This window comes from Lacerta agilis, chromosome 2, assembly GCF_009819535.1.
Source record: "Lacerta agilis isolate rLacAgi1 chromosome 2, rLacAgi1.pri, whole genome shotgun sequence".
NCBI classification, from domain to species: domain Eukaryota; kingdom Metazoa; phylum Chordata; class Lepidosauria; order Squamata; family Lacertidae; genus Lacerta; species Lacerta agilis.
In genome coordinates, this window is record NC_046313.1 from 109,314,781 (window position 1) to 109,340,632 (window position 25,852).

At 49.5% G+C, this 25,852-nt stretch overlaps 1 protein-coding gene across 1 annotated transcript in view; it reads right to left on the reverse strand.

The window, feature by feature from the left end:
* Positions 1 to 25,852, reverse strand: part of EGFL8 (EGF like domain multiple 8) — a 31,472-nt gene that overhangs the window by 2,526 nt on the left and 3,094 nt on the right. Inside the window, exons 2-8 of the mRNA XM_033142434.1 lie at positions 14,622 to 14,717; positions 12,165 to 12,302; positions 7,909 to 8,028; positions 6,217 to 6,329; positions 5,478 to 5,573; positions 4,741 to 4,905; positions 1,520 to 1,596 (exon numbers count right to left, since the gene is read on the reverse strand). Of these exons, the coding sequence (XP_032998325.1) occupies positions 1,520 to 1,596; positions 4,741 to 4,905; positions 5,478 to 5,573; positions 6,217 to 6,329; positions 7,909 to 8,028; positions 12,165 to 12,265 (672 nt within the window). The 5' untranslated portion in view covers positions 12,266 to 12,302; positions 14,622 to 14,717. The remainder of the gene's footprint in view (positions 1 to 1,519; positions 1,597 to 4,740; positions 4,906 to 5,477; positions 5,574 to 6,216; positions 6,330 to 7,908; positions 8,029 to 12,164; positions 12,303 to 14,621; positions 14,718 to 25,852) is intronic.

Consider the following 25,852-nt stretch of genomic DNA (forward strand, 5'->3'; position numbering starts at 1 on the left):
CAACAGAGACAGCCAACATGTTTTGGTTTTGCTGTACGTGGCGCAACACTGAGAGCAAGGAGGAGGCGGCAGCTGTCAGGCAGGGCCACTCGATGGACTCTCCAAGCAGCAAAGGTGGGGGCTGACTGACGGCAGACCCAGGTTGGTGGGGCAGCAGCCCATTCCTTGCAACTATTGCACTTAATAAGGCACCAGAGAAGCTTACCTGGTGCCTTCATTACATATCTTTAGGCGCCAGGCAAAAACTTCTCTTTAACCAGGGCTTTGGCTGCTTAGCATTCTGTGTCCCTTTAAATGTGTTTGTGGGAGAGGAGAGGGGTTTTTTTTTGGCTTGTTTTTGCTTTTATTAAGAACTTCGTGTATGTTCTCATTTTGTATTTTTCTGTGGTGAACCACCCTGGGATCTTCAGATCAAGGGTGGCATACAAATGTAATTAATAATACTAATGATGGTGTGTTTACAGTGAAGGGTGGGGAGCTAATAATAATAATAATAATAATAATAATAATAATAATAATAATAATAATAATAATAAATACACAAACCCCATCGTGGGAGGGAGAGAGAATGCAGGAATTCCCTGCATCATTTGGCTCTCCTCCTCTTCCAAAATAGCACCTTGGCTGCCTAAGGGTATAGCCAGGACATAACCATTTTCAAGGGCACTCACTATGGATTCTTCACCTGCTGTTTATCCAGAGCTGGCTTTGCCAAATTCTTTATGCCCACACATGTTGCAAGGGGAAAAAATGGCACATATCCCCGGGTGTTTACACCGTCTCTGTTTCTACCTCCGAGAAATGCCGCACTGAAATCTTCTTACTGCTAAGTTCTTTGATTTGCTAATCTTTGGCCTTTAGCTCCTCCCCCCCCAAAAAACCTGGGTCTTTAAAAGGTATCAATCTGTCCGCTATCCCCTCATCCAGCAACTATCTGAAACAGACCCAGCTGTTGGAAACTCGAGGGCCTCTCCCTCCCTGGCATGTAAGGAGTGTGGTGGCCAAAAAACCAGGGAGGGGTGGTCCAATGACCCCTAAAATTGGGGTGAGGAAACTGGTTTTTCTTTCGAAGGCCACTATCCCTTATGGTTCCAGTTACAGGTGGGTAGCCGTGTTGGTCTGCCATAGTCAAAACAAAATCGAAAATTCTTTCTAGTAGCACCTTAGAGACCAACTGAGTTTGTTCCTGGTATGAGCTTTCGTGTGCATTCGTGTGCATGCACACTTCTTCAGATACACTGAAGAAGTGTGCATGCACACGAAAGCTCATACCAGGAACAAACTCAGTTGGTCTCTAAGGTGCTACTAGAAAGAATTTTCGATTTTGTTATCCCTTATGGGTCAGCTGTTGGTTGAAACTCAGAGTAAGGGGCCAGAACAGAAACGTAATAAAAAGCTTGAAATAAACGTAATAAAGAACCCAGCTGGACCAGGCCAATGGCCCACCGAGCCCAACATCCTGTTCTGACAGTGGCCAGTCACCCTCCCTCCCTCCTGGGACTGACCTACAAAGACTCACCTCTTCCAGCTGCTCCACTTTGGCTTGAAGCTCCTGGATCTCATTGGGAATTGTCTCCTGAGCCCCTAAAATTTGCACTGGGGGGAAGAGAAGAGGACAGCGAGGGAGAAGAGAGCGTGAAAAGGAGCAGGATTGGAACTACCGGTGTGTAGTGGAGCCCCAGAGAGGGTCCAAAATTGATTTCATTTCATTTCTTGTATTTATCTCCCACCGTTTTCTGCAAGGAGCTCAAGGTGGGGGATACCTACATGGTTTCTCCTCTTCTCCTTTACTCCACACAACACAAAAGTTTTTGTTTTGCCCAAAGTTGTTGAGCTTTTTTGGCATAATTGCAAAAAAAAAAAAAAAGAATTTTTGGGAGCTATTTTTCAGGGAAATTGGCCAAATGCAGTACAGTGGTACCTCTGGTTGTGAACTTAATTTGTTCCGGAGGTCCGTTCTTAACCTGAAACCGTTCTTAACCTGAGGTACCACTTTAGCTAATGGGGCTTCCTGCTGCCGCTGGCAAGCAATTTCTGTTCTCACCCTGAGGTAAAGTTCTTAACCCAAGGTACTACTTCCGGGTTAGCGGAGTCTGTAACCCAAAGTGTTTGTAACCCGAGGTACCACTGTATTCCAGGTAATGTCTGGGATATTCCGGACGTATGGCAACCATAGGTTAGGCTAAGTGGCAGTGACGGGTCCAATGTCTCCAAGTGATTGGATTCGAACCCTGGTCTCCGAAGTACAACACTAACCACTATGCCACGCTGGCAGAAGGGCTAAGGTGGGCGAGATTTGAACACATGTACAGAACACAACAAATCAGCATTCTGATTGTACACTTAATTTGTACACTTAATTACGAGCGTCGACTGATAGGTCCCTGGAAGGCTCCGCCTCCTCCTTTTCCACCAAGCACCGCCCTCGAGTGCCCAGACTCCGCCCCTCAGCCAATGCTGGCCCTACTCATAATTTAGTATAGACCCTTCACTCAGATAAGTCTACTCTGAGTAGGACTAGTACTGGATACAACCCTAAGCCAATCTGTGTACATATCTGCTGGTATGGGGTACTTTACAAAGGAACTGAAGCCTGTGTTCCCTCTCCCTGGCACTTACACGGCTCCTATGCACTTTTTGTTTTGTTTCCTTTTTTCATGCAAACCAAAGCAGAATGAGGTTCTTGGAACTGAACTCAGTGGCCAGATTCAAAGCTGCTTTTTACAGGGAAGTTGTGAAATACACTCAGCAGCGTGGGGTCACAGTCTGAGGCAGCTGTCGCTGTGGCCCGTGAAGAATAGATCTGTTTGTAAGAAGCAGCCAGGAAGTGGCACAATTGAAGGTGCCACCCTCTTCTCCACCTCTGCTTCCCAGCAACCAGTAAACGGAATGGGAGCGAGGGAGAAGATTCCCTACGTCCCCCCAAAAAGGTCCTGTTGAGCAGCCCTAACAAACTTATGAAGCTGCCTTGCACTGAATTGGATAATTGGTCCATCCCGGTTCAGTGCGGCCTACACGGACTGGCAGCTTGTCCCCAGGAGTTCAGGCAGGAAATTCTACCAGCTCTCCAGGGAGATGGGGATTGAACCCAAAGCCCCCTTTAAAAATGGCCTCAAGGCACTGTGGACACAAGTTGAGGACACAGGGCAGGCACACAAGCACACACCTGCCCTCCAAAGCCACCTGTCAACATCAACTGCCGCCTGAAGCAGCCGCCTCACTCCGCCCAATGGTAGAGCCGGCTGCTTCCTTCTATGAGGGAATGAAACAAGGTGCTTGCGTGAGGCAGGAGGAGGTGGCGGCGGTTGTGAGGCCTTCATCCACACAGACACGTTTATACAGTGGAACCTTGGTTCTCAAATGTCTCCGTTGATGAACGTTTCGGAACGCAAATGCCAAAAACCCGGAAGTAAATGCTTCCGTTTTCGAACGGGCCTCGGAAGTCAAACGGCTTCCGCTGTGTGTTTTTCAATTTTCTCAGCTGAATTTGCAGACAGCCCTTTGCGCCTCAGTTGTCAAACGTTTTGGAAGTTGAAGGGTCTTCCGGAACGGATTACGTTCGACAACCAAGGTTCCGCTGTATCGCTTTGTTAAACAGCCGTAGCTTCCTCTCCCAAAGATTTCTGGGAACCAGAGAGCTGTTACAACTCCCCGCTCCCCACGAAGCTACAATTCCCAATGCTCTCCACCAGCTATACAGTGGTACCTCAGGTTACAGACGCTTCAGGTTACAGATTCCGCTAACCCAGAAATAGTACCTTGGGTTAAGAACTTTGCTTCAGGATGAGAACAGACATCGCACAGCAGTGGCAGTGGGAGGCCCCATTAGCTAAAGTGGTACCTCAGGTTAAGAACAGTTTTGGGTTAAGAACGGACCTCCAGAACGAATTAAGTTCTTAACCTGAGGTACCACTGTAGTTCCCAGAATTCTTTGCAGGGAAGCCATGACTGTGAAAGTGAGACAAGAGTTGCTTTAAGTGGATGGTAAGGATGTGGCCAGGCAGGGACACAAGTGGCCCAGAGAGAGGGTGGCAGCAGAAGCAGCAAGTGAGCTCCATGGGCGAGGAGGTGGCTGGTAGCAGAGGGCAGTTTGTTAAAGCATATGGGGCCCTGCCCCACCAACTTCACTCTGCCCTCTGCCTGCCAGGTCTATCTGGCCCTTTAGAATTTCTACAGGCCACACCCCCTTTCTACAGGCCACACCCCTCACCAGCCCAACTTCACACCTTCCAGGAGTGTTTTGGCACAACTGGCATGTGTCCTCAAATTCTGCTAAGGTATCTTGCTTGCCCAGATAGAGGGCAGAGGGGTTTGTGTGTGAGTGAGAGACACAGCCAGCGTGGCATGGCGGTTAGTGTGTCAGACTAGGACCTGGGAGATCAGAGTTCGAATCCTCACTCGGCCATGAAGCTCACTGGGTGACCTTGGTCCAGTCACTGCCCCTCAGCCTGACCCACCTCACAGGGTCGTTGTAGGGAGCGAATGAAACAGGAGAGAGCCACGTATGCCATCTTGAGCTCCTCAGAGATAAAGGTGGGGAATAGATGCAACAAACAAACCCTAAATACAAAACAGGGTGTATAGGCAAAATTCAGAGCTGTTTCTCCGCCCACTTTTGCCCCCGCCCACATGTGGCCTCTGGAAGGTTACCCAGAAGGCAATGCGGCCCTCGGGCTGCAAAGCGCCCTCCCCTCCCTGCCATAGAGCTCCCTCCCAGTCCCAGTCCTTGTGGGGACCCACCTTTACTGGCAAGAATAGGGGCTGCCTGTGCAGTGGGCAGCAAGCGGCAGCTCTTGCCATCTGGTTCCAGGGCATAGCCAGGGTCGCACTGGCACTCGTAGCTCCCTGCTGTGTTGAGGCAGCGTTGGTCGCAGAGAGAGACGGGCGCGTGGCACTCGTCCACGTCTAAGGAAAGACGGCAGCGGGGTTAGGAGTCTGCGTGTCTGACGGGAAGGGGAGGGAGAACCCCTGCTGCATCTTCCTCTCAATACCTCTAATAAAGAATGTCCCAACCTGCAGAAATCGTGGGGACCTCAAGTTTCTAGTCCTGGTGAGTAAGGCCTTTAAGCAAAGTATCTGAACTAGAAGCTGAACCTTAGAGCTGTAGAGTTGGAAGGGATCCCACGGGTCATCAATCCAGCCCCTTGCAATGCAGGAATATTATGCCCAGCTGAGTGTGGGAGTCGAAACCATGACCCTGAGATTTAAAAGTCTCACACTCTGCCGACTGAGCTATCCCTTAAATGAGCCCTGGCGGTGCCTTCTGTTGCAATAAAGGGCACCAGGCTAAGTTAGAGGGCACCACCCTGGACCTCCCAGCAATTCCCACCCGAGGCGCCTTCCTAGTGGCAGGGCTAGTGGTTCACGTGGAAAGGATGTGATGTTGCCTTTAACGTCAGGCTTGCCATGGCCAATGTCCCCCACCAGCCACCCACTGCTAACCCGCCCCTCTCATCGCTCCCGGCTTCTCTACTCACCGACGTGGCAGTAGCGCCCGCCCCAGCCTGGTTGGCACTGGCACTGGTTTGGCTGGGCACAGGTGCCTCCGTTCTGACAGGGCTTGTGACAGATGGCTGGAACGAGAAAGGAGAGAGCGAGGCTGAAGGAGCGTCTCCAGCCCCACTGTTCAGCCTGGACACAGGTCCAGCTCCGAGGGCCTTTTGGCGGTTCCCTCACTGAGAGAAGTGAGGTTACAGGGAACCGGCAGAGGTAGTTGCACCCGCCCTGTGGAACGCCCTCCCATCAGATGCCCAGGAGATAAACAACTATCTTAGGGATACAAAATAGATAATTCTTTCCAGTAGCCCCTTAGAGACCAACTGAGTTTGTTCTTGGTATGAGCTTTCGTGTGCATGCACACTTCTTCAGATACACTGAAACAGAAGTCACCAGATCCTTAAATATAGTGAGGGAGTGGGGAGGGGTATTACTCAGAGGGTGGTGGGAATGGGTGAGAGGCTGATAGGTGTGGAAAACCTGTTGACGACTCTTAACGGCTGCAATTAGTCTTGCAGGGAAAGGCAAGGGGTGAGATGGCTAAAGATAGCTTTGTTAAGTATAATGAGATAAGAATCCAATGTCTTTGTTCAGACCAGGTTTCTCCATGGTTCCAAGTTTGGGATCTTAGGGATGTGCAGATAACTGAGTGGTGTCAGACTCTGATCTCTGTGGATTCCATCACATTTCTGCGGCACAAACCGTGGTTCGGGGACTCACCTTCCTCGCACTTAGTGTCCCCCACGTGCCGTTTCTTCCAGCCTTGGCAGCAGACGATGTGGGTCTGCAGAATGTCTTTCCGCACCTGCCGTGTGGCCACGCGGTAGGTAGTCCTACGGAAGAGGGAAAACCCAAGTGTCCTTGGCTACTTCTCCTTCTCCCCAGTCTGGGTAACCAGAATTTCTCTCGCATTACGCTAAAGAAAATGACGATTTCCATTTCTGACACCATACAGTGTTTAAGATGAGACAATGCCATCATTATCTGAAGCAGGAACCAGAAAGTCCCTCCTTTTACTAGGTTCTCACTGTGGCAGACATGCTACATGCAGTAAAGGACCAGAACTCTATGCTCACTGCACATCCTTTGTTGTTTGTCTTCAGCATCTGGAAATTATGAGGCCCCCATCCTATTTATTGTGGCTAATAGCTGGTAAGGACCACTGATGAGGAAAAGAGTTTATTTATATCTCACCTTTTTACGACTGTAAAGGTAAAGGTAAAGGGACCCCTGACCATTAGGTCCAGTTGTGTCCAACTCTGGGGTTGCGGTGCTCATCTCGCATTACTGGTCGAGGGAGCCGGTCTACAGCTTCCGGGTCATGTAGCCAGCATGACAAAGCCGCTTCTGGTGAACCAGAGCAGCGCACGGAAACGCCGTTTACCTTCCCGCAGGAGCAGTACCTATTTATCTACTTGCACTTTTGATGTGCTTTCGAACTGCTTGGTGGGCAGGACCGAGCAACGGGAGCTCACCCCATCGTGGGGATTCGAACCGCCGACCTTCTGATCAGCAAGCCCTAGGCCCTGTGGTTTAACCCACAGCGCATGCAGCCTAAAAGATCAAAATCACAACAGGCATTACAACAGTCACGAGTTCAAATCACTAGCCACTTGCCATATAAGGGGTCTCCAGGTGACTTACAGAATTTTAAGAGCATAACACACATTTGTTTCTTAAAATAAGCACAATGAACTTACTTTAAAAGGCAATGCGGTGACTCATGAAACAGATCTGATAAAGCAGCAGCAAAGGTGTACAATCTAGGCCAGCCAATGTTTTGGACTACAACTCCCATGAGCCTCAGTCAGCATGACCAAAGGTGATGGGAGGTGGAGTCCGCAACATCAGGAGGGAGCCATGTTGGCTCTCCCTGACATAATCAATGAACAGAAAATCATGACAATCTGTCCAATGCCTAGGTGAAGTTTTTATCTGGTGTCGAGAGAATGCTAAAGATGGCTCCAGGCAGACCTCTCCGGGGAGAGCATTCCACAAGCCGGGAGCCATCACAGAAAAGACCCTCTCCCTCAGCAAATTAAAACAGATAGCAGTTTTTTTAAAAAAAACGAACACCAGCAGAAACCATACTCTCCAACATTTCTGGCACCAAAATCGGGACACTCCTTTTTTGGTCCTGCACTCTCGCGCATGTGGGAGTACAAGACCGAAAGACACTCCCATGAGACCAAAAAACGAATATATTTCATTCTGGCGCTCTGGTGCGAATCAGCAGGGTCGCACCAGAGCACCAGGCCAAAAAACAGGACATTCCAGGATCCAAACAGAATCTTAAAAACGGGACAGTTGAGGGGTATGAAATACATGACCCTAAAAATGCACTGTTCAGTAAAACGTCCTTCCCACCCTCCTCACCTCTGGCATCTCCACGCAGTGGAGGACTTTGCATACCTGTAGGTGCTGCAGACTCGGGGTCCAGGGCACATTGTCAAATACGGCTGGTGCGCGGGCTTGGCGTAGGTCTCGTTGTAGAACAAAGGGATCCTCAACGTGCGACGTGCGCACACTCGGCTGTGGGTCAGAGAGGGTACACAACTGAGAAGGTTTTGGTGATTCCTTTCAGCCTCTAGAATATCAGGGCCCTGTGGTGGCTTAAACCACATGGGATTGCTAACACATCGAAAATAAAGGTCTTAGCAGAGTGGTTAAAATATCTGCTTTCCATGCAGGAGGTTCCATGTTCAATCCCCTACACTTCCTGGCCTGAATCAATGGAGTGGCGCTCCCAGTCAGTGTCTACAATACTGAGATAGATGGACTAAGGGCCTGACTGAAAAATGGGGCTTCCGGTTTAAAACCAGGGTGCCGCAAAGATTGCTAAATTCTCTGCCCAAACCCATCCATATTCCCCCAGCCGTCCAATTAAAACTACTCATGGGCATCAGTTGGCCCTGATAATGCCCAGGTTGCAGGTTTGATCCTAATAATAATAATAATAATAATAATAATATACCCCATCCATCTGGCTGGGTTTCCCCAGCCACTCTGAGCGGCTCCCAACAGAATATTAAAAGCACAATGAAACGTCAAACATTAAAAACTTCCCTAAATAGGGCTGCCTTCACATGTCTTCTAAAAGTCAGATATTGTGGTTGTTTATTTCCTTGACATCTGATGGGAGGGCATTCCACAGGGCAGGTGCCACTACCAAGAAGGCCCTCTGCCTAGTTCCATTCAACTTGGGTTCTCGCAGCGAGGGAACTGCCTGAAGGCCCTCGGAGCTGGACCTCAGTGTCCGGGCTTAACGATGGGGGTGGAGATGCTCCTTCAGGTATACTGGACTGAGGCCATTTAGGGACAGCTGCATTTTCCTGCATTGCAGGGGGTTGGACTAGATGACCCTCAGGGCCCTTTCCAACCCTATATTTCTATAATTACATCCAAAAGGTGCCCCGGAGCCAGCTTTTTGAAAACGTCATTGGGCATGACCATGAGATGTTCATTGTGGGATTGTGGAGGGATGCTTGACTCTTTGAATTCCCACGTGCCAGATTTTCATTCTGAAATTGTTGTCCACCCCCATGTGGATTCCGCTCCCCGCCTTTCTGCCAGCTGCAGCTGGGAGCTGGGTGAAATTGTGCTTTCTGAAACCCATGGAGAAAAAGCCACAAGGGCGGGCGGATGATTTGGAGTGGAGGAATGGCAGGTGGGGGAAGGATTAAGGAGCCACTGTCTCCCAGTGTTGCTGCTCTGCTAAAAATATCTCCCAGTACCCTTCTACTTTAGAGGGACTGAGTTGAATTGAAAGTTAAATTGATCTCTGTGTAAGGTGCTGTCGTTGGCTGCTTAGCTGAGCAGAGACAGTGTTTTTAAGAGAGTTGCATGTTATCTGGGAAAGAGTTTGCTTTCTGTAGCATATACATATATTTCTGTCATTCTGTTGTCTCCTCTGGCCAAGCAGGTTGTTAAAACGATACAGGAACCTGCACAAGTTATTTGCCACTTGGAGAAGTAGGATTGCTTTTGGATTCATCCCAATTTTTCATCTTTTTCAAGCTGCCTGCGAGAGTCAAGGGTGGGGAACAGAATCTGTCTCCAGACAAATTGTGCGCATGCATTTGCTTTGATTGACATAATTTATGCTCTTTGTATAGCCCACAGCTCTTAAAAAAAACAATTCGCAGCACTTTTTTTTTATCTTTCCGAGAGGAAAGGGGCGGCGGGGGGGGAGCGAAGGTCCCAGAGAAGTCTTCGCTTCTTAATTATTTGCTTTATTTTAAAGAGATGAGATGTTGTCTTTTGCTGGATTCAGACAAAAGAGCCTTTTGTATGGGGATCTGTCTTATACAGTTCTGTCTCAGTGCCAAGCTCTGGTGCCCGTGTGCCAAGGTCTTTCGTCAGACCCGATATTCTTTGAAAAGCCCAAGACTGAATCGGGACTTTCCGCGTGCCCAAAGATGAGGACCAGAAAGCGTTTTAAACATTGGGTTGTATTCAACTAAGTCCTGCTCAGAGTAGACCTATTGAAATTAATAAACCTTAGAATTGTGGAACTAGAAAGGACCCCAAGGAGTCTTCTAGCTCAATCTCCTGCAATGCAGGAATTATATATATCCCAATTAAGAGCCTTATGCCTGAAGATGAATGTCATTGCCTGGCACCTAAAAGCTGATAATGGGCATAATGTGAGATTTACTTAGTGGGATCTCCAAGAAAACATGGCAGTTTTGGCCTACAACTCCCATGATTCCTAGGAGTTGTGGTCAGGGATGATAGGAATTGTAGTCCCAAAACATCTGGAGGGCCGAAGGTTGCCTATGCCTGCCCTAGCGGGAGGACTCTTCGGATAACTCAGTCAGTAGAGCATGAGGCCCTTAATCTCATGGTCATGGGTTCAAGCCCCACGTCAGGCAAAAATATTCCTGCTTTGCAGGGGGTTGGACTAGATGACCCCGTGGTCCCTTCTGACTCTACAATTCCATGATTCTGGGGCTGTTGTCGAGGGTTCCAGACTTGTGGCTATCAGCAGAGCTCAGGGCTATTTGATGTGAAGGAACCTCCTTTTTCTGCTCTTCTGTTTCCAGCCTAGCTGCTTGATCCCAATGTTTCAGGTTTTTGAAGAGAAGGAAGTGTGATTGTATGTGTGTGGAGGGGTGCACTCACACACCAGTCACTTAGCCTATTATTATTATTAATTGAATTTATATACCGCCCTATACCCGGAGGTCTCAGGGCAGTGGTTCACAGAATAAAATCAAAATATAAAACCACAAAATCCATAATCAAAATGAAAACAACAACCCAGTAACACCCCCCCAAAACATTTTAAAAGGGCATAGGATGTCAATCAAATCAACCAAAGGCAAGAAGAAGAAGAAGAAGAAGAAGAAGAAGAAGAAGAAGAAGAGGAGTTTGGATTTGATATCCCGCTTTATCACTACCCAAAGGAGTCTCAAAGCGGCTCACATTCTCCTTTCCCTTCCTCCCCCACAACAAACACTCTGTGAGGTGAGTGGGGCTGAGAGACTTCAAAGAAGTGTGACTAGCCCAAGGTCACCCAGCAGCTGCATGTGGAGGAGCGGAGACACGAACCCGGTTCCCCAGATTATGAGTCCACTGCTCTTAACCACTACACCACACTGGCTCTGGTTAAAAAGGAACATTTTTGCCTGGCACTTCAAGGTGTATAATGAAGGCGCCAGACGAACTTCCCTAGGGAGAGCCTTCCACAGACAGAGAAGGCCCATTCTCGTGTTGACACCCTCTGGACGTCTCATGGAGGCAGCACATGAAGGAGGGCCTTGGAAGATGATCTCTGGGTCCAGGTAGGTTCATATGGAAAGAGGCGGTCCTTGAGGTATCATGGTCCTGAGCCATTTAAGGCTTTATAGGTCAAAACTAGCCCTTTGAATTGAGTCTGGAAACTAATTGGTAGCCAGTGCAGTCGGACCAGGATCAACGTAATATGCTCAAACCGTCTTGCTCCGGTGAGCAACTTGGCTGCCAAATTCTGCTGTGTTCAGTCTGCCTCAGCTCTTCCATTCTTATTTATTTCACAGTTACTCATTTTCTTTTTATTTAAGGAACTTTTATCCAGTTTCCAAGTTATGCGCCAAAGCGACTTACAACAAAGGTAAAGAATATCATATGGAAAATTTAAGACTCAAATGAAAGCATCGTGTATGTGTGTGTGTGTGTGCAGCTTTAAACTGCGAAGGTGTCCTGAGCAGAAAACCATTCTCGTCTTGATGGCACCTGCCTGATTTCTTGTGGCAAGGAGTTCCACAGATTTGGGCCCACTATGCCCAAAGACTCGTGTTTCTGGTTCATCGGGAGCTTCTCACAGTGTCCCCCCCCCCCCTGATGATCTCAGTGATTGGAATCATAGAATCGTAGAGTTGGAAGGGACCATGAGGGACATCTAGTTCAACCCCCTGAAATGCAGGAATATTTTGCCCAATGCGGTGCTTGAACCCGCAACCCTGAGATTAAGAGCGTCTCATGCTCTGCCGACTGAGCTATCCCAGCTTAGGGTATACTAGGAAAGGTGTCCCTGGGCCGAAAGTTCTTTGTATATTAGGACAAGAACTTTGAATCTTGCTCTATAGAGGGTGGGAAGTGATTGCAGGAGGCAGCTTTCTGGCCCAGATCCAGGGGCAGCCTCACATTCCTTGCCTGCATTACCCACCCCACCACTCTCTCCTTACGTCTCAGGCTTCTTGCTGTCTCCAAGCGCTTCCCTCAGGAGGAAGGCAGCGAGGAGCCCCCCACAGAGGAAGGCAGTGGCAGCAACACCCAGCCTCCCCATAGCACAGCGGGCAGGGAGCGGGTTCAAATCCCAGGACCTGTGGAAGAGAAGAGAGGGATTTAAGGAAAGGGCTGCGGCTCAGCGACAAAGCAGCACCTTTGCCTGCAGCTTCAGTGCTTGACATAGAATCGTAGACTTGGAAGGGACCCCGGGGGTCATCCAGTCCAACCCCCTGCAATGCAGGAATATGCAGCTGTCCCGTACGGGGATTGAACCTGCAACTTTGGCATGATCAGCACCTCGCTCCGACTAACTGAGCCATCAGTCCGATTGGTTTGCAGGGGAGGCTGGGCAAGGTTAGATCGAAGCAAACGTCCATACTTTCCTTATCACAAAAGCCTGGTCTTTTGGGGGAAGTGGGTTTGTCCTGCAAGAGTTCCCAAACTGGCCTTAATCCTGCACCCTCAATTTGCCAGTAGGTGATGGAATCCCAGTTGAAAATTAGCATCTCTAAAGGGCCCCTTGCCTTGATCTAGCACAGCTCTTCTCAGATTCCTTATATGTGGTAGGGCGAGGGGAAAATAAAGGAGAAGGAGCGGTTTTCCTTACTTTATTATCTGATGTTGTTGTTGTTGTTGTTGTTGTTGTTGTTGTTATTATTATTATTATTATTATTATTATTATTATTATTATTAATGTATTCAAAAGTTGCAATACAGCTTTGTCCCCTGCCATAATATCACAGAATGATCACTCCAATCGTCAATCCCACATCACTGTCATGACGGCTCGCCAAAAATATACTCAATAGGAACCCAGCTTCCAATCTGGTTGGCTAGGCATTTTCAATATCAATATACCAGGGTTGTGGGTTCGAGCCCCATGTTGGGCAAAAGATTCCTGCATTGCAGGGGGTTGGGCTAGATGACCCTCAGGGTCCCTTCCGACGCTACAATCCTGAGATTCTATGAATTGGTCTTACATATGATCTTGGCAGCACGAACGGTAACTGCAACTCAATGGAAAACAGTCCCAAATCTTCCCCTGGCTGCTTGGTACCACTCATTCTGGAATATAGCTATAATGGATAATTCAAGATTTCGACAGGGACTGGAACCTCCAGACCATTTTTATACGGTTTGGTATTCTTCTATGACATACGCAGCAGAGCCAACGTTTTCAGTGCAATCATCATCACCACAAGCCTGGCAAATCTGGAACTATCCTGGGTGATCTGATAACGTTTATAGTCTTTACTTAAACTTGTTATTTTAACCCCTGTGCAACTGTGTGCATTCTGCATGCCCATTTTAAAGTTCTGCTTTTCATCTTTTAACTTCCGCCAGTCCTTGTAATTCTTCTCTCTGTTTTCTATACATTATAAAACGATAAAACTAACCTTCAACCCCCTCCGTGCCAAAACAAGCAAAGGAGCGAGTATAGCAATGTTCCTCTTCATCAGCCTTTGCTGACCAGACCTGATGACCTCCGGAGGTGCCAGCCAGGGCTGATGGGATATGTAGTCTGAAACACATCTGGGGGGGGGGCACCAGGTTGGCAAAGACGGCCCTGCACCACCCTCAATATTTGGCGCTACGGAGAATTCAGCAAACTTTACATGTTGTTGTTGTTGTTCAGTCGTTCAGTCGTGTCCGACTCTTCGTGTCCCCATGGACCAGAGCACGCCAGGCACGCCTATCCTTCACTGCCTCTCACAGTTTGGCCAAACTCATGTTAGTAGAAACAAAATCGAAAATTCTTTCTAGTAGCACCTTAGAGACCAACTGAGTTAGTTGCTGGTATGAGCTTTCGTGTGCATGCACACTTCTTCAGATACGCACACGAAAGCTCATACCAGCAACTAACTCAGTTGGTCTCTAAGGTGCTACTAGAAAGAATTTTCGATTTTGTTTTGACTATGGCAGACCAACACGGCTACCCACCTGTAACTGGAATCATGTTAGTAGCTTCGAGAATACTGTCCAACCATCTCATTCTCTGTCGTCCCCTTCTCCTTGTGCCCTCCATCTTTCCCAACATCAGGGTCTTTTCCAGGGAGTCTTCTCTTCTCATGAGGTGGCCAAAGTACTGGAGCCTCAACTTCAGGGTCTGTCCTTCTAGTGAGCACTCAGGGCTGATTTCTTTGAGAATGGATAGGTTTGATCTTCTTGCCTTTACATGCAGAATCACAAATCTATGGAGTTGGAAGGGACCACCGGGTGTGTGGGTGATGTAGTCCAACAGCTGCAATGCAGAAATCTTTTGCCCAGCGTGGGACTCGAACCCACAACCCTGAGTCTCATGCTCTACCAACTGAGCTATCCCTCAGGACACACACACACACACACATGTTCTCTCAGCGCATGCCGCAAAATGTCCCCACCACCAACCTCACACAAATATCCTTGCGCACTACCTGTTCCGTCTCCTCTCAGCCTTGGCGCGTCTCTCCGGCTGCCCTCAAGGTCCCAACCTGAGAGCTGCTGCATCCAGCCGCCTGTTCTCAGCTCAGCTGTGGGTGGAAGCAGAGTTTGAAACAGCCAAGTCCCCACCTTTCTTGGACGGCCGCCACGCACCCTTGCAGCAGCCGCAGCAAAAACCCTCTTCCACCCACCTCTGGCCGATGCCCCCTGGCATTTCGGCCCCTGGCATGAGTCACGCCCCCCCCCCTCGACCCCAAACCCGCCAACGAGGCGAGTGGCCCAGACAGGGCCTCATTGTCCCCTCCGCCCTCTTGGGATTCCTCACCCCCCCCCACCGAACAAACCAGTTCATTGTCACTTTCAGGGTCCTTTGCGCTGGAATGGAAGAGCATTATGTGCAGAGCCCCCCTCCCCAACCCAGCACATACACACCACAAGGCCAGGATATCGGGGGGGGGGGGGAGTTGTGTGTGTGTGCGCGAGGAGTTGTGTGCCAGAATTGTCGGGGACCACTGCTGGCAGGAGGCTGCGGCGAAGTTCGGGAACTCGAGAGGGGCCACCGTCTGGGCTGCCACAATAGGACAAAGGCAGGAACTGGTTCCAGGCTTCGGCGGAAAATGTCGCCCACAGACGTCGGCCTTTAAAACAAACCGGCTGGCTACAGCCACACACATTGTCTCCCGCTGCAACCCATTCAAGCTGAAGGAGCCCGGTGTCTGGGTGGGCCGGGAGGCCGAGAGGCGATAAGTCCTCAGGCACCGCACCCTCCTCCCGGTTCGAAAGCACTCCTTCTCGTCGGCAAGGGGCAAGTCCGCTGCATGGCTGAACACCTGCACCTTCTCTCTATCAATGCGACAGGCTGAAATTCAAGAGGTGAAGCTGTCGGCCATCAGGGAGAAACAGGGGTAGGGATATATTTTCCCCTGTTGACTGAAATTCAACGGGCAAAGCCTTTCCTATCGGAGAGAAGCAATGTTTGGAAATAATTTCCCCTGTTAACTCATTCCACCCGACCCAGGATTGGGTTGTGCCAGGCAGAGGCGGATTTAGGGGAGCAGAGATTGAGAGCGCGGAGCCACAGGGGATGCCACAACTGTTACTTAGGGGCGACAATTTTTGGCATTGCATAGGGTGTCGCTGAAATTTGAGACCTCGGAGTCTGCCACCGTGCCAGGTTTGTTAAAGGATTTGTGGGTGTGTTCATGTTAAAGCACAGTGAAGTTGCCCCCCTGCCTCCCCTCATGCATTTCACAGCTCTTCCCCCCCCCCAAGCTGTTCACATCAGCATGGCTTCATTAGTGTCAGATTCATTTCTATTTGTGTGCACACTAGGAAGGGGGCACTGGTGGGACGGGAGGCGTTTACCCTCTGCAAAGGTGTTCACACCTTGGCTAGAGAATCATTGAAGGACTCCAATCAGTATAAAGCTGGTTTCAGAAATAATGCACCGGACGGTAGCATTTTATAACAAAGTATAGGACGTTAATCCATTTGAACATGGATTAAAAACCCAGCACCAGAAACACAGGGAGGGCACAGTAAACAGGAGTCTTAGTCTAGAATTGATGTCCCTTGAGCGGAACTGCCCTTGAGGAGACTCTTGAGAGTCCCATGGACTGCAAGAAGATCAAACCTATCCATTCTCAAAGAAATCAGCCCTGAGTGCTCACTAGAAGGACAGATCCTGAAGTTGAGGTTCCAGTACTTTGGCCACCTCATGAGAAGAGAAGACTCCCTAGAAAAGACCCTGATGTTGGGAAAGATGGAGGGCACAAGGAGAAGGGGACGACAGAGGATGAGATGGTTGGACAGTGTTCTCGAAGCTACTAACATGAGTTTGGCCAAACTGCGAGAGGCAGTGAAGGATAGGGGTGCCTGGCGTGCTCTGGTCCATGGGGTCACGAAGAGTCGGACACGACTGAACGACTGAACAACAACAACGAGCAGAACTGCACAGTCATGTGATTCCATACACTTCAACATTCGGAGGATCCAAATTTGGGCGCTCTTTTTTGGGTCAGGCACTCGGGCACGAGCCAGAGCACCTGACCCAAAACCAAGCGCCTTTTGCTCGGGTGCGAGCTAGCCACCATGCTGAGAGCACTTCACAAGAGCTGCTTCTGCCCCGCTTGGAAAAATCGGGATTTGGCAGGACACGGACAGAAATTGTGAATGATTTGGCGGCTGCCACAGAAGAAATGGGGCGGTTGAAGGGTATGCAATTCTTGACTGTGAGAGCGAGGCAGGAGAGGGTTAAGGAGATGCCTCTCGGTGGAAGGACGATTCTGGGACTTCTGGGACGAGAGGGAGCCCTTTGGGGAATCAGGACTCAGCTGCCAGCCCACCGTCCCTTGACTGGGGGAGAGCATAAAAGAAAACTAGTCAACCTCATATTGTGGCTGGAGCTGGGAACTCCCAGAGGTTTTGCCCTCTTTGAGAAACCCTGGAACTAAAGAGGGACCAGCCTTTGGTGGAGTGTTAGCCCTGCGAGACCATCCATCGTAAGCTCAGTTGGTACACATCCACCTTGGTAGCTCAGTCGATAGAGCAGGAGACTCTTAATCTCAGGGTTGTGGGTTCAAGCCCCGCGCTGGGCAAAAAAATTCCTGCACCGCAGGGGGTTGGACTAGATGACCCATGGGGTAACTTCTAACTCCACAATTCTATGATTCTATGTGCAAATAAAACCATATATCACAGGTATCACAAATGCCCCAATCATCTTCATTTTTAGGAAACCCAGTCCCAAGGTATTCACCGAGACTGCTGTGTTTATTGTTATAATTATGATTATGTTTCCATCCCACTTTCTCCCCAAGGACCTCAAGGTGGTGCACGTGCCTTTTACTCTCACAACAACCCTGTGAGGCAGCTGTGGTTGAGAGACAGTGACTGGCCCAAGGTCACCCAGCAAGCTTCATGCTTGAACAGGATGGGAAAGATTTCTCACTTGCTTAGAAACTTGGGTGTGCGAATAGTGGCTGGCCACGTTTCACGCGTTATGCTGAAACCCAAGCAAGTGTTTGCTGCTCGAAAGAGAGTGCAAATGTTGATTTGTATGGCTCAAATGTCGTGTACATAGCAGGGTTAACACCCCGTCAGCCATGCTGCAACACATTTCTCTGCTAGCTTTAGTACAGGTATATATTGCGAGCTTTGAAAATTTAGCGCAGGGTTGTTTTCTAGGGACAAGGCCTAGTTTGGTCTGGCTCTTATTGAGTCTTATCTTTATCTTTCTTTCTTTCTTTCTTTCTTTCTTTCTTTCTTTCTTTCTTTCTTTCTTTCCTTCTCTCTCTCTCTCTTCCCCACCCCCAGAGGACGCAGAAGGGTCCTGGCTAACCCCAACCAGAACAAAATCAGCTTGGCCGCTTTTTGACCTCTGGGATAGCCGCCAGAATATTTTGTGTGAAAGCCAGGATTAAACGATGAAGCCCACGCAGCCACCCTGAAGTGCCAAGGCTGTTGAGCTCCAGCCCGGTTTCACACGCAGTGTGAGATTTCTGCAGGGCGCATTTGTGCCGCTGGTCCACAGCCATCCTTCCACCCACCTCATCCTCTCACAAGGTGGCAGAACAACATGGCAGACCGATGTGACACAGGTGTCCGAAGCTGCCTTATCATGAGCCAGGCTGTGGGAATCTATACAGGCTTTGATACTTGCTTCAAGGCCACTTGGTCCATCGAGCTTAGTATTGCCTGCACTGACTCGCAGCGGCTCTTCAGCGATTTGCGCAGGGTCTCTGTCCCAGCCATACAAAGGGAAGGTGGCGTTCATTTTTCGCCTCCTAATGCGCAGAATAAAACAAAGCAAGAAGATGGCGTGCCCATAACTCCATACCCTCCAACATTTCCTCTGATGAAAACAGGGACGTCCTAAGGAAAAGTGGGGCATGACAGGTTCAAATCAGAAACTGGGGCGGCTTCTCTAAATCCGGGACTATTGCTGGAAAACAGAGCATGGTGCTGATAATACCAAGGTCGCAGGTTCGATCCCCGTACAGGACAGCTGCGTATCTCTGTGTTGCAAGGGGGTTGGACTAGATGATCCTCAGGCCCCAACTCTACAATTCAATGTCTCCAGGATTCTGAGATGGAGCATCGCTTTGCAGAGGGACCCTGAGCAGAGAACTAGGCTCCTGGGCAAAGGGGCTTTCCCGGAAGGAGTTGCAGTCTCTTGAGAAGGAAGCGAAGGCTGACTGAGTAAAGGGCAAGGTCTCTGTGCACCTGCCTCCTTCCTCAGCCGCAAGGAGTGGGTGGGGAGATGAAAGGAAGGGGGTTTGTGGGGAAGGGAGTCAAGGCGAAAGTGAGCGAGCAGCAAATGCACGAGCGGCAGAGGCAGGAAGTGGCGGCTTCCCGTGTAGAAATAGGGGCGTAGCCACAGCTGAGCCGAGCGACAGTCCAGGCGCAAGGAGGAAGGAGAGAAGACAACAGCCAGAACTAAACAACTGGGGCAAAAGCAAGAGCAAAAGGAAGGAAAGAAGGAAGGAAGGAAGATGGGGACGTGGCACTGTCAGAAACAGTGGGAATAAATCTGAGGGGGGGACCACACCGACACCCCCCCCTCCAAAAAAGGTGAGCGCTGCAGAGGACAATTGCCAGCACGAAAACAGCCCTAGAAAGTTGCTTCGTAAGTTACGGGTTTCCGGCGTGCAAGTCACTTCCGTGCTGGGAAGTGGCATCTCCTGAGAAGAGGACCGCAGAGAGGACAGCTGGGAAAGGCCCCCGTGAGTTTTTCTCTAGGATAGCCAACATGGAGCCCCCTTCCAGACGTTGTTGGGTTCTCTAACTTCCATCAGCCCCAGCCAGCACGGCCGATGAGCAGGGAGGGTGCAAGCTGGATGCCAGCAACATCTGGAGGGCCGACATGTTTGCTGTCCCTTGAGAGCTGCTGCTGGTCAGAGGAGACGACGCTTGGCCGGTTGGAGACCTGGCAACGGCCCGTCTCAGCGGAAGGCGGCTTCACCAGGTGTAAATTCCCACATGTGTGGTGCAGGTGTGGGCCTGGCTGCGTTTCTCCAGAGCCACATCCGGCATGGTTCGCACAGATCGGCCTTGTGCACTTTTTGCGTGTTGTTTACACAGCTAGGCAGCATGGGGTGGGATAGGAGTAGCTGGCTTGGGAATGCGGTGTGTGTGTTTTTATGGACTGCTATTTTAATGGGTTTTCACCTGATCCGAATCTGGGGGGGTAAGACTCGAACCAATGGCTTCAAGTTACGAGGAAGGAGAGTCTGACTAAACATCAGGAAAAACTTTCGGACAGCAAGATCTGTTTGACAGTGAACAGGACACACACACCCCTCAGAAGGTGGTGGACTCTCCTTCTTTGGAAGTTTTTAAGCAGAGGTTAGATGGCAATCTGTCATGCATGTTTTCGCTGAGATTCCTGCATTGCAGGGGGTTGGACTAGATGACTCTCGGGGGTCCCTTCCAACTCAACAATTTTATGATTCTATGAATCGGGCCTCCTCCTTAAATCTGCTGATTTGCCAAAGGAGGAGAAACCCTGAGGGGAGCCTGGAAGCCCCGTTCACCAGCCTCTGAGGGGACTGTCAAGGGCCTGAAAGAAGTGTGGGGCAGCTTCTCTCCTGTACCCCCTGCCCTCCATCTTCCTTGGGGCTTCTTAAGGACCTGTCTGCCCTGAGGGAAGGCAGAAGCCCAGGCCAGGGGGAGGAATTGATCATGCTGTTAAGTTTGTTCCATCAGCGCAAGCTTGCTAGCCGGAACCATCTACCCTGAGCCAATTTGGGGGGCAGGGGTGCACAGGGCCAGAGAGGGGGCAAGAAGCCCCATTGCACCAGCAGAAATCCTCGCATCGGCTAGTGGGACTCCTTGGTTGAACGCAGCCCTGCACAGAAGCTGCCCCGTGGATGTTCTGCAGCAGCTGTTCATTCTAATGCAGTAAATAAAAGAAATGCAACCAGTTCCCCCACTATTTGCCTGCCCATTGGTCGTTTGTTAAAAAAAAACGACGACAGCAGCAGCAAGGGTCAAACCACGTCAATACCGACTCGGTCTAGTTTGGCCTGTAGGGAGTGTCCTCTCTGGGTAGGAAATGTGTCATGGGTGAGGAAGCCCTTTGGAGAATGAGGATTGGCCATGTTTAAAATTTAGAAATCCTGGCAGCTTGAGCTGAATGTCCGCTTGAGGCTGCAAAATATTTCTCTCTCCTACTCCCAAAGGACCCTTCTTGGTGTTGTTGCTAAGGGCCAAACGACTCTGGAGCAGAGACCCTCCAAGTATCCCTATTTTCCAGGGATGTCCCAGTTTCTGATTTGATCCTAGAATGTCCCACTTTTCCTTTGTTGTTGTTGTTCAGTCGTTCAGTCGTGTCCGACTCTTCGTGACCCCATGGACCAGAGCACGCCAGGCACGCCTATCCTTCACTGCCTCTCGCAGTTTGGCCAAACTCATGTTAGTAGCTTCGAGAACACTGTCCAACCATCTCATCCTCTGTCGTCCCCTTCTCCTTGTGCCCTCCATCTTTCCCAACATCAGGGTCTTTTCCAGGGAGTCTTCTCATGAGGTGGCCAAAGTACTGGAGCCTCAACTTCAGGATCTGTCCTTCTAGTGAGCACTCAGGGCTGATTTCTTTGAGAATGGATAGGTTTGATCTTCTTGCAGTCCATGGGACTCTCAAGAGTCTCCTCCAGCACCATAATTCAAAAGCATCAATTGTACGGCGATCAGCCTTTTCCTTAGGACGTCCCTATTTTCATTGGAGAAATGTTGGAGGGTATGGAGTTATTCAAGCCCCAAGCCGTCTGAAGGCAGTCCTGTATAGGGAAGTTTTCTTTTAATGTTCAATGTTTTATTATGTTTTTATGTGTTTTGGAAGCCGCCCAGAGTGGCTGGTGCAACCCAGTAAGATGTGTGGGGTATAAATCGTAAAATGATCATTATGGAATGGGACGTCCCTATTTTCATTGGAGAAATGTTGGAGGGTATGGGAGCATGGTTTTCTCTCTTGCGAGTGCCACTTCTGAAAGAATTTGATGTGCGGACACAAGAACCTTGGCAACTGCCATATACCGAGTTAGATCTCTTTGGTCCCTCTAGCTTGCTCGTGTTTACACTAGAGAAGGGGAACCTGTGGCCCTCGGGATGTTGTTGGACTGCCGCAATCATTTTAGGCTGTGGGAGTGCGCTGCTACATTTTGCTGCAGGCCATAGAAAAGTGCCTTTCATTATACTAAGTCAGATCATTGGCTCATTGAGCTCATTATACACTGGCTAGCAGCTGGATTTATGGCAGGACTCTTTTGCAAGTCCTACCCGGGTGTGCCGTGGATTAAACCTGAGGACTTCTGAATGCAAGGCATGTATCTTTAAAACGGCATAGTTCACACACTGAAGGGAAGTATGTACTGTATCAGCAGGTTTGGGGAAAACCCCGAGGTTTGCAGAAAGAAGTGGACCAGATCTTTAGAGGAAAAAACCTCTAAGGGGACACTCCCACCAACAGTCCGGTGATTTAGTGGGCATGCAATGTAGATTAAGGCCCCACCTGCGGCTTACCATTAAATCAGCATTACATCACTTCAAGCAGTCATGGCTTCCCCCAAAGGAGCCTGGGAACTGTAGTTTGTTAAAGCTACTGAGAGAGTTGTTGGAACGCCCCTATTCCCCTCACAGAGCTACAGTACCCAGAAATTCCCTGGGAAGAGGGATAGATTGCTAAAGCGCTCTGAGAACTGTGGCTCTGTGAAGGGGAAAAGAGTCTGGTAACAACTTTCTCAGCACTTTTAACAAACTACGGTTCCCAGGAATGTTCCAGTGGTGTAAAAGTGGCCTTTGTGTGTGTGTACATGGATGGGGGACAGGGACAAAAAAACCAATGATGTCGGGTGGGAAGACAGAAGTGTGTACCTTAAGGAGCATCTCAAACCCCAACGTTCAGCCTGGACACTGAGGTTCTCCTCCAAGGGCCTTTTGGCGGTTCCTTCACTGCGAGAAGTGAGGTTACACAGGGAACCGGGCAGAGGGCCTTCTCGGTAGTGGCGCCCACCCTGTGGAACACCCTCCCTTCAGATTTCAAGGAAATAAACAACTATCTGACTTTTAGTAGACATCTGAAGGCAAAGCTGTATTGGGAAGTTTCTAATGTCCGATGTTTTGGATGACAGGTAGGTAGCCGTATTGGTCTGCCATAATCAAAACAAAATAAAAAATAAAAAAATTCCTTTGAGTAGCACCTTAGAGACCAACTAAGTTTGTTCTTGGTATGAGCTTTCGTGTGCATGCACACGAAAGCTCATACCAAGAACAAACTTAGTTGGTCTCTAAGCTGCTACTGGAACGATGTTTTGGGTGTTTTTTATATGTTGTTGGAACTCTGAACATGAGCTCTCCATACTGCAACATTTTGTTGCAGGACCCAATTGTACTTTACACCCCTCAGCCACACACAGCCACTTCTTTAGACAAACAGATTGCAGGGGTCGGGGTTGGGGAGCAGGTGGGAGCGCCTGAAAGGCACCAACGGGGACGTGAACTTTGTACATTCCCAGAAACCCTCATTTCTTTACCATTATGCCTTGTGTTTCCACAGCTATGTCCTTGGTATTTTTAAAAAAGGAAACTTTGGGGAGGGTTTGATAGAGAAAACGGTGCTATTGGCAACTTTCAGACTTGGGTGGAAAGCGGAATTTCTCTGCAGGTGTAGTAACTCGCCATGCCTGGTTTGAAATTCCCCTTTCAAAACGACTGTGGGGCCCTCTTCTCTTTTTCAGCCGGCCACCTAGGTTAGGGGGCTGAGCCTGTGTGTGATTATTCCTGTGACACAGACCAAGCTCTGTGACTCAGCCCAGAATTTGGAGAAGAAACTGAAAACAACAACCTCCCCTCCCCGCTGCGGGCCCATGACTTTGCATGTTTTGCCTGACCACAGGGAGGGGAGAAGTCTGGTCTGGTGTGGGTGGGCGACTTATGGGGCAGTAGGCAGACAGGACTAAAGGCTTCTGCTGCTCCTTTGGTCCCTGCCAAGTCCCTGCCAAGTTGTACAAGAAGCATCATTGAGGCCACAGAGGAACAGGCAGCTGACAGCCAGGGCCACCCTCTGGGCCGGATGCAAGCGAGAAAGCAGGGAAGGTAGGGGCAGGCTGTGGGCAGTGACACCCCACCCCTTGCCCCGTGGAGGGGAGACGTAGCTGGAAAGGAGTGATGCCGCAGCAGAATGAGGAGGGAGGGAGGGTTGGCGCCAACTGGCTTTCCCAGTCAAGGCTCCTGTGCCCCCGAGAGCTGCATGGCAAGCAGAAATTCAAAAGGGGAAGCTAATTCCCGCCCATGCACTTAACGCACTAGGTTCTGCTCGTCATGCAGTTCTTAAAAGGCGCAGGAGCGCAGCAAGGGGGGGGGGAGAAGTTGGCAACCCTAAATCGGACTTCATTTTTGCTGCTAACGATGCGGCTTTCGGTGCCGATCTTTGTTGTCTTTTCTACTGGATCTTAATCTTATCATGCTTTGTTTTGATATTGTTACACGTCACCCCACGAGCGGGGCGATATTCCTGCGGCTCCAGGGTTTGTCGTTCCTTTTGGGCATGCGGCACAGCAGAGACTGTGGTGTCTTCATTATGATAATACGATTTTATTGACACGTATAAACAACCTGAGCCTGGGTGGAGGGACTGCAGGGCACCCGCAGGCCAGGAGGGTCTGGCTTGCCCCTTAAGGGCAGCAAAAAGGCATCTTCTCTTAGTTCTAGCTGGTCATTCCCAGCAAACTCGGAGATCTGCCCCTCCTTTTCCGACTCCAAGGACCTGGCCGTGACCCTTGCATCTGCTCACCAGCACCCAGCAAAGGAGGACCCCCCTCCCCTTTGCCTGGCGGCCTTGCCCTCTTGATAGGCCTCCACTGGCCTTTGTCCCATGCCGATGGCCCATCCAGATAGCTCTGCCCAGATGGCTTGGCTCATAAGTGTAACTAAATCCTGTGGATTTCCATGTTCGGCAAAGTTTAATCAAACCTTGATTCGTTTTAACTTTTACTACATCATAACACATTTAGGGGCATCTAGCACCCCCCCTCCCAAACTCATAACAACATTTTGCTCTCTTTGATGGTTGATGAGAGTTTCTTTATTTTTATCGGGCATGCATGGAAGTGATTTAACTGAGGGTTGCCATATTTCAAAAAAGTGAAAACCCAGACACAAATGCTTTTTCAGCTTTTCATTTGGCAAAGTTGTTAAGTTGTTGAGCTTTTTTTACACATTCTCAAAAAAAAGAGGAAATTTTCTGAGCTAAGGAAATTCGCCAAAAAACAACACTTTTTGAAATAAAACCTAACCTGTGCAACTGTTGACCTTCGCAGGGAACTACAGTGGTACCTCAGGTTACATACGCTTCAGGTTACATACTCCCCTAACCGAGAAATAACGCTTCAGGTTAAGAACTTTGCTTCAGGATAAGAACAGAAATTGTGCTCTGGCGGTGCAGCGGCAGCAGGAGGCCCCATTAGCTAAAGTGGTGCTTCAGGAAACAATGCCTTATGAGGAACGGCTTAGGGAGCTGGGTATGTTTAACCTGGAGAAGAGAAGGTTAAGGGGTGATATGATTGTTGTTGTTGTTCAATCGTTCAGTCGTGTCCGACTCTTCGTGACCCCATGGACCAGAGTACGCCAGGCACGCCTATCCTTCACTGCCTCTCGCAGTTTGGCCAAACTCATGTTAGTAGCTTCAAGAACACTGTCCAACCATCTCATCCTCTGTCGTCCCCTTCTCCTTGTGCCCTCCATCTTTCCCAACATCAGGGTCTTTTCTAGGGATTCTTCTCTTCTCATGAGGTGGCCAAAGTACTGGAGCCTCAACTTCAGGATCTGTCCTTCTAGTGAGTACTCAGGGCTGATTTCTTTGAGAATGGATAGGTTTGATCTTCTTGCAGTCCATGGGACTCTCAAGAGTCTCCTCCAGCACCATAATTCAAAAGCATCAATTCTACGGCGATCAGCCTTCTTGATGGTCCAGCTCTCACTTCCGTACATTACTACTGGGAAAACCATAGCTTTAACTATACGGACCTTTGTCGGCAAGGTGATGTCTTTGCTTTTTAAGATGCTGTCTAGGTTTGTCATTGCTTTTCTCCCAAGAAGCAGGCGTCTTCTAATTTCGTGACTGCTGTCACCATCTGCAGTGATCATGGAACCCAAGAAAGTGAAATCTCTCACTGCCTCCATTTCTTCCCCTTCTATTTGCCAGGAGGTGATGGGACCAGTGGCCATGATC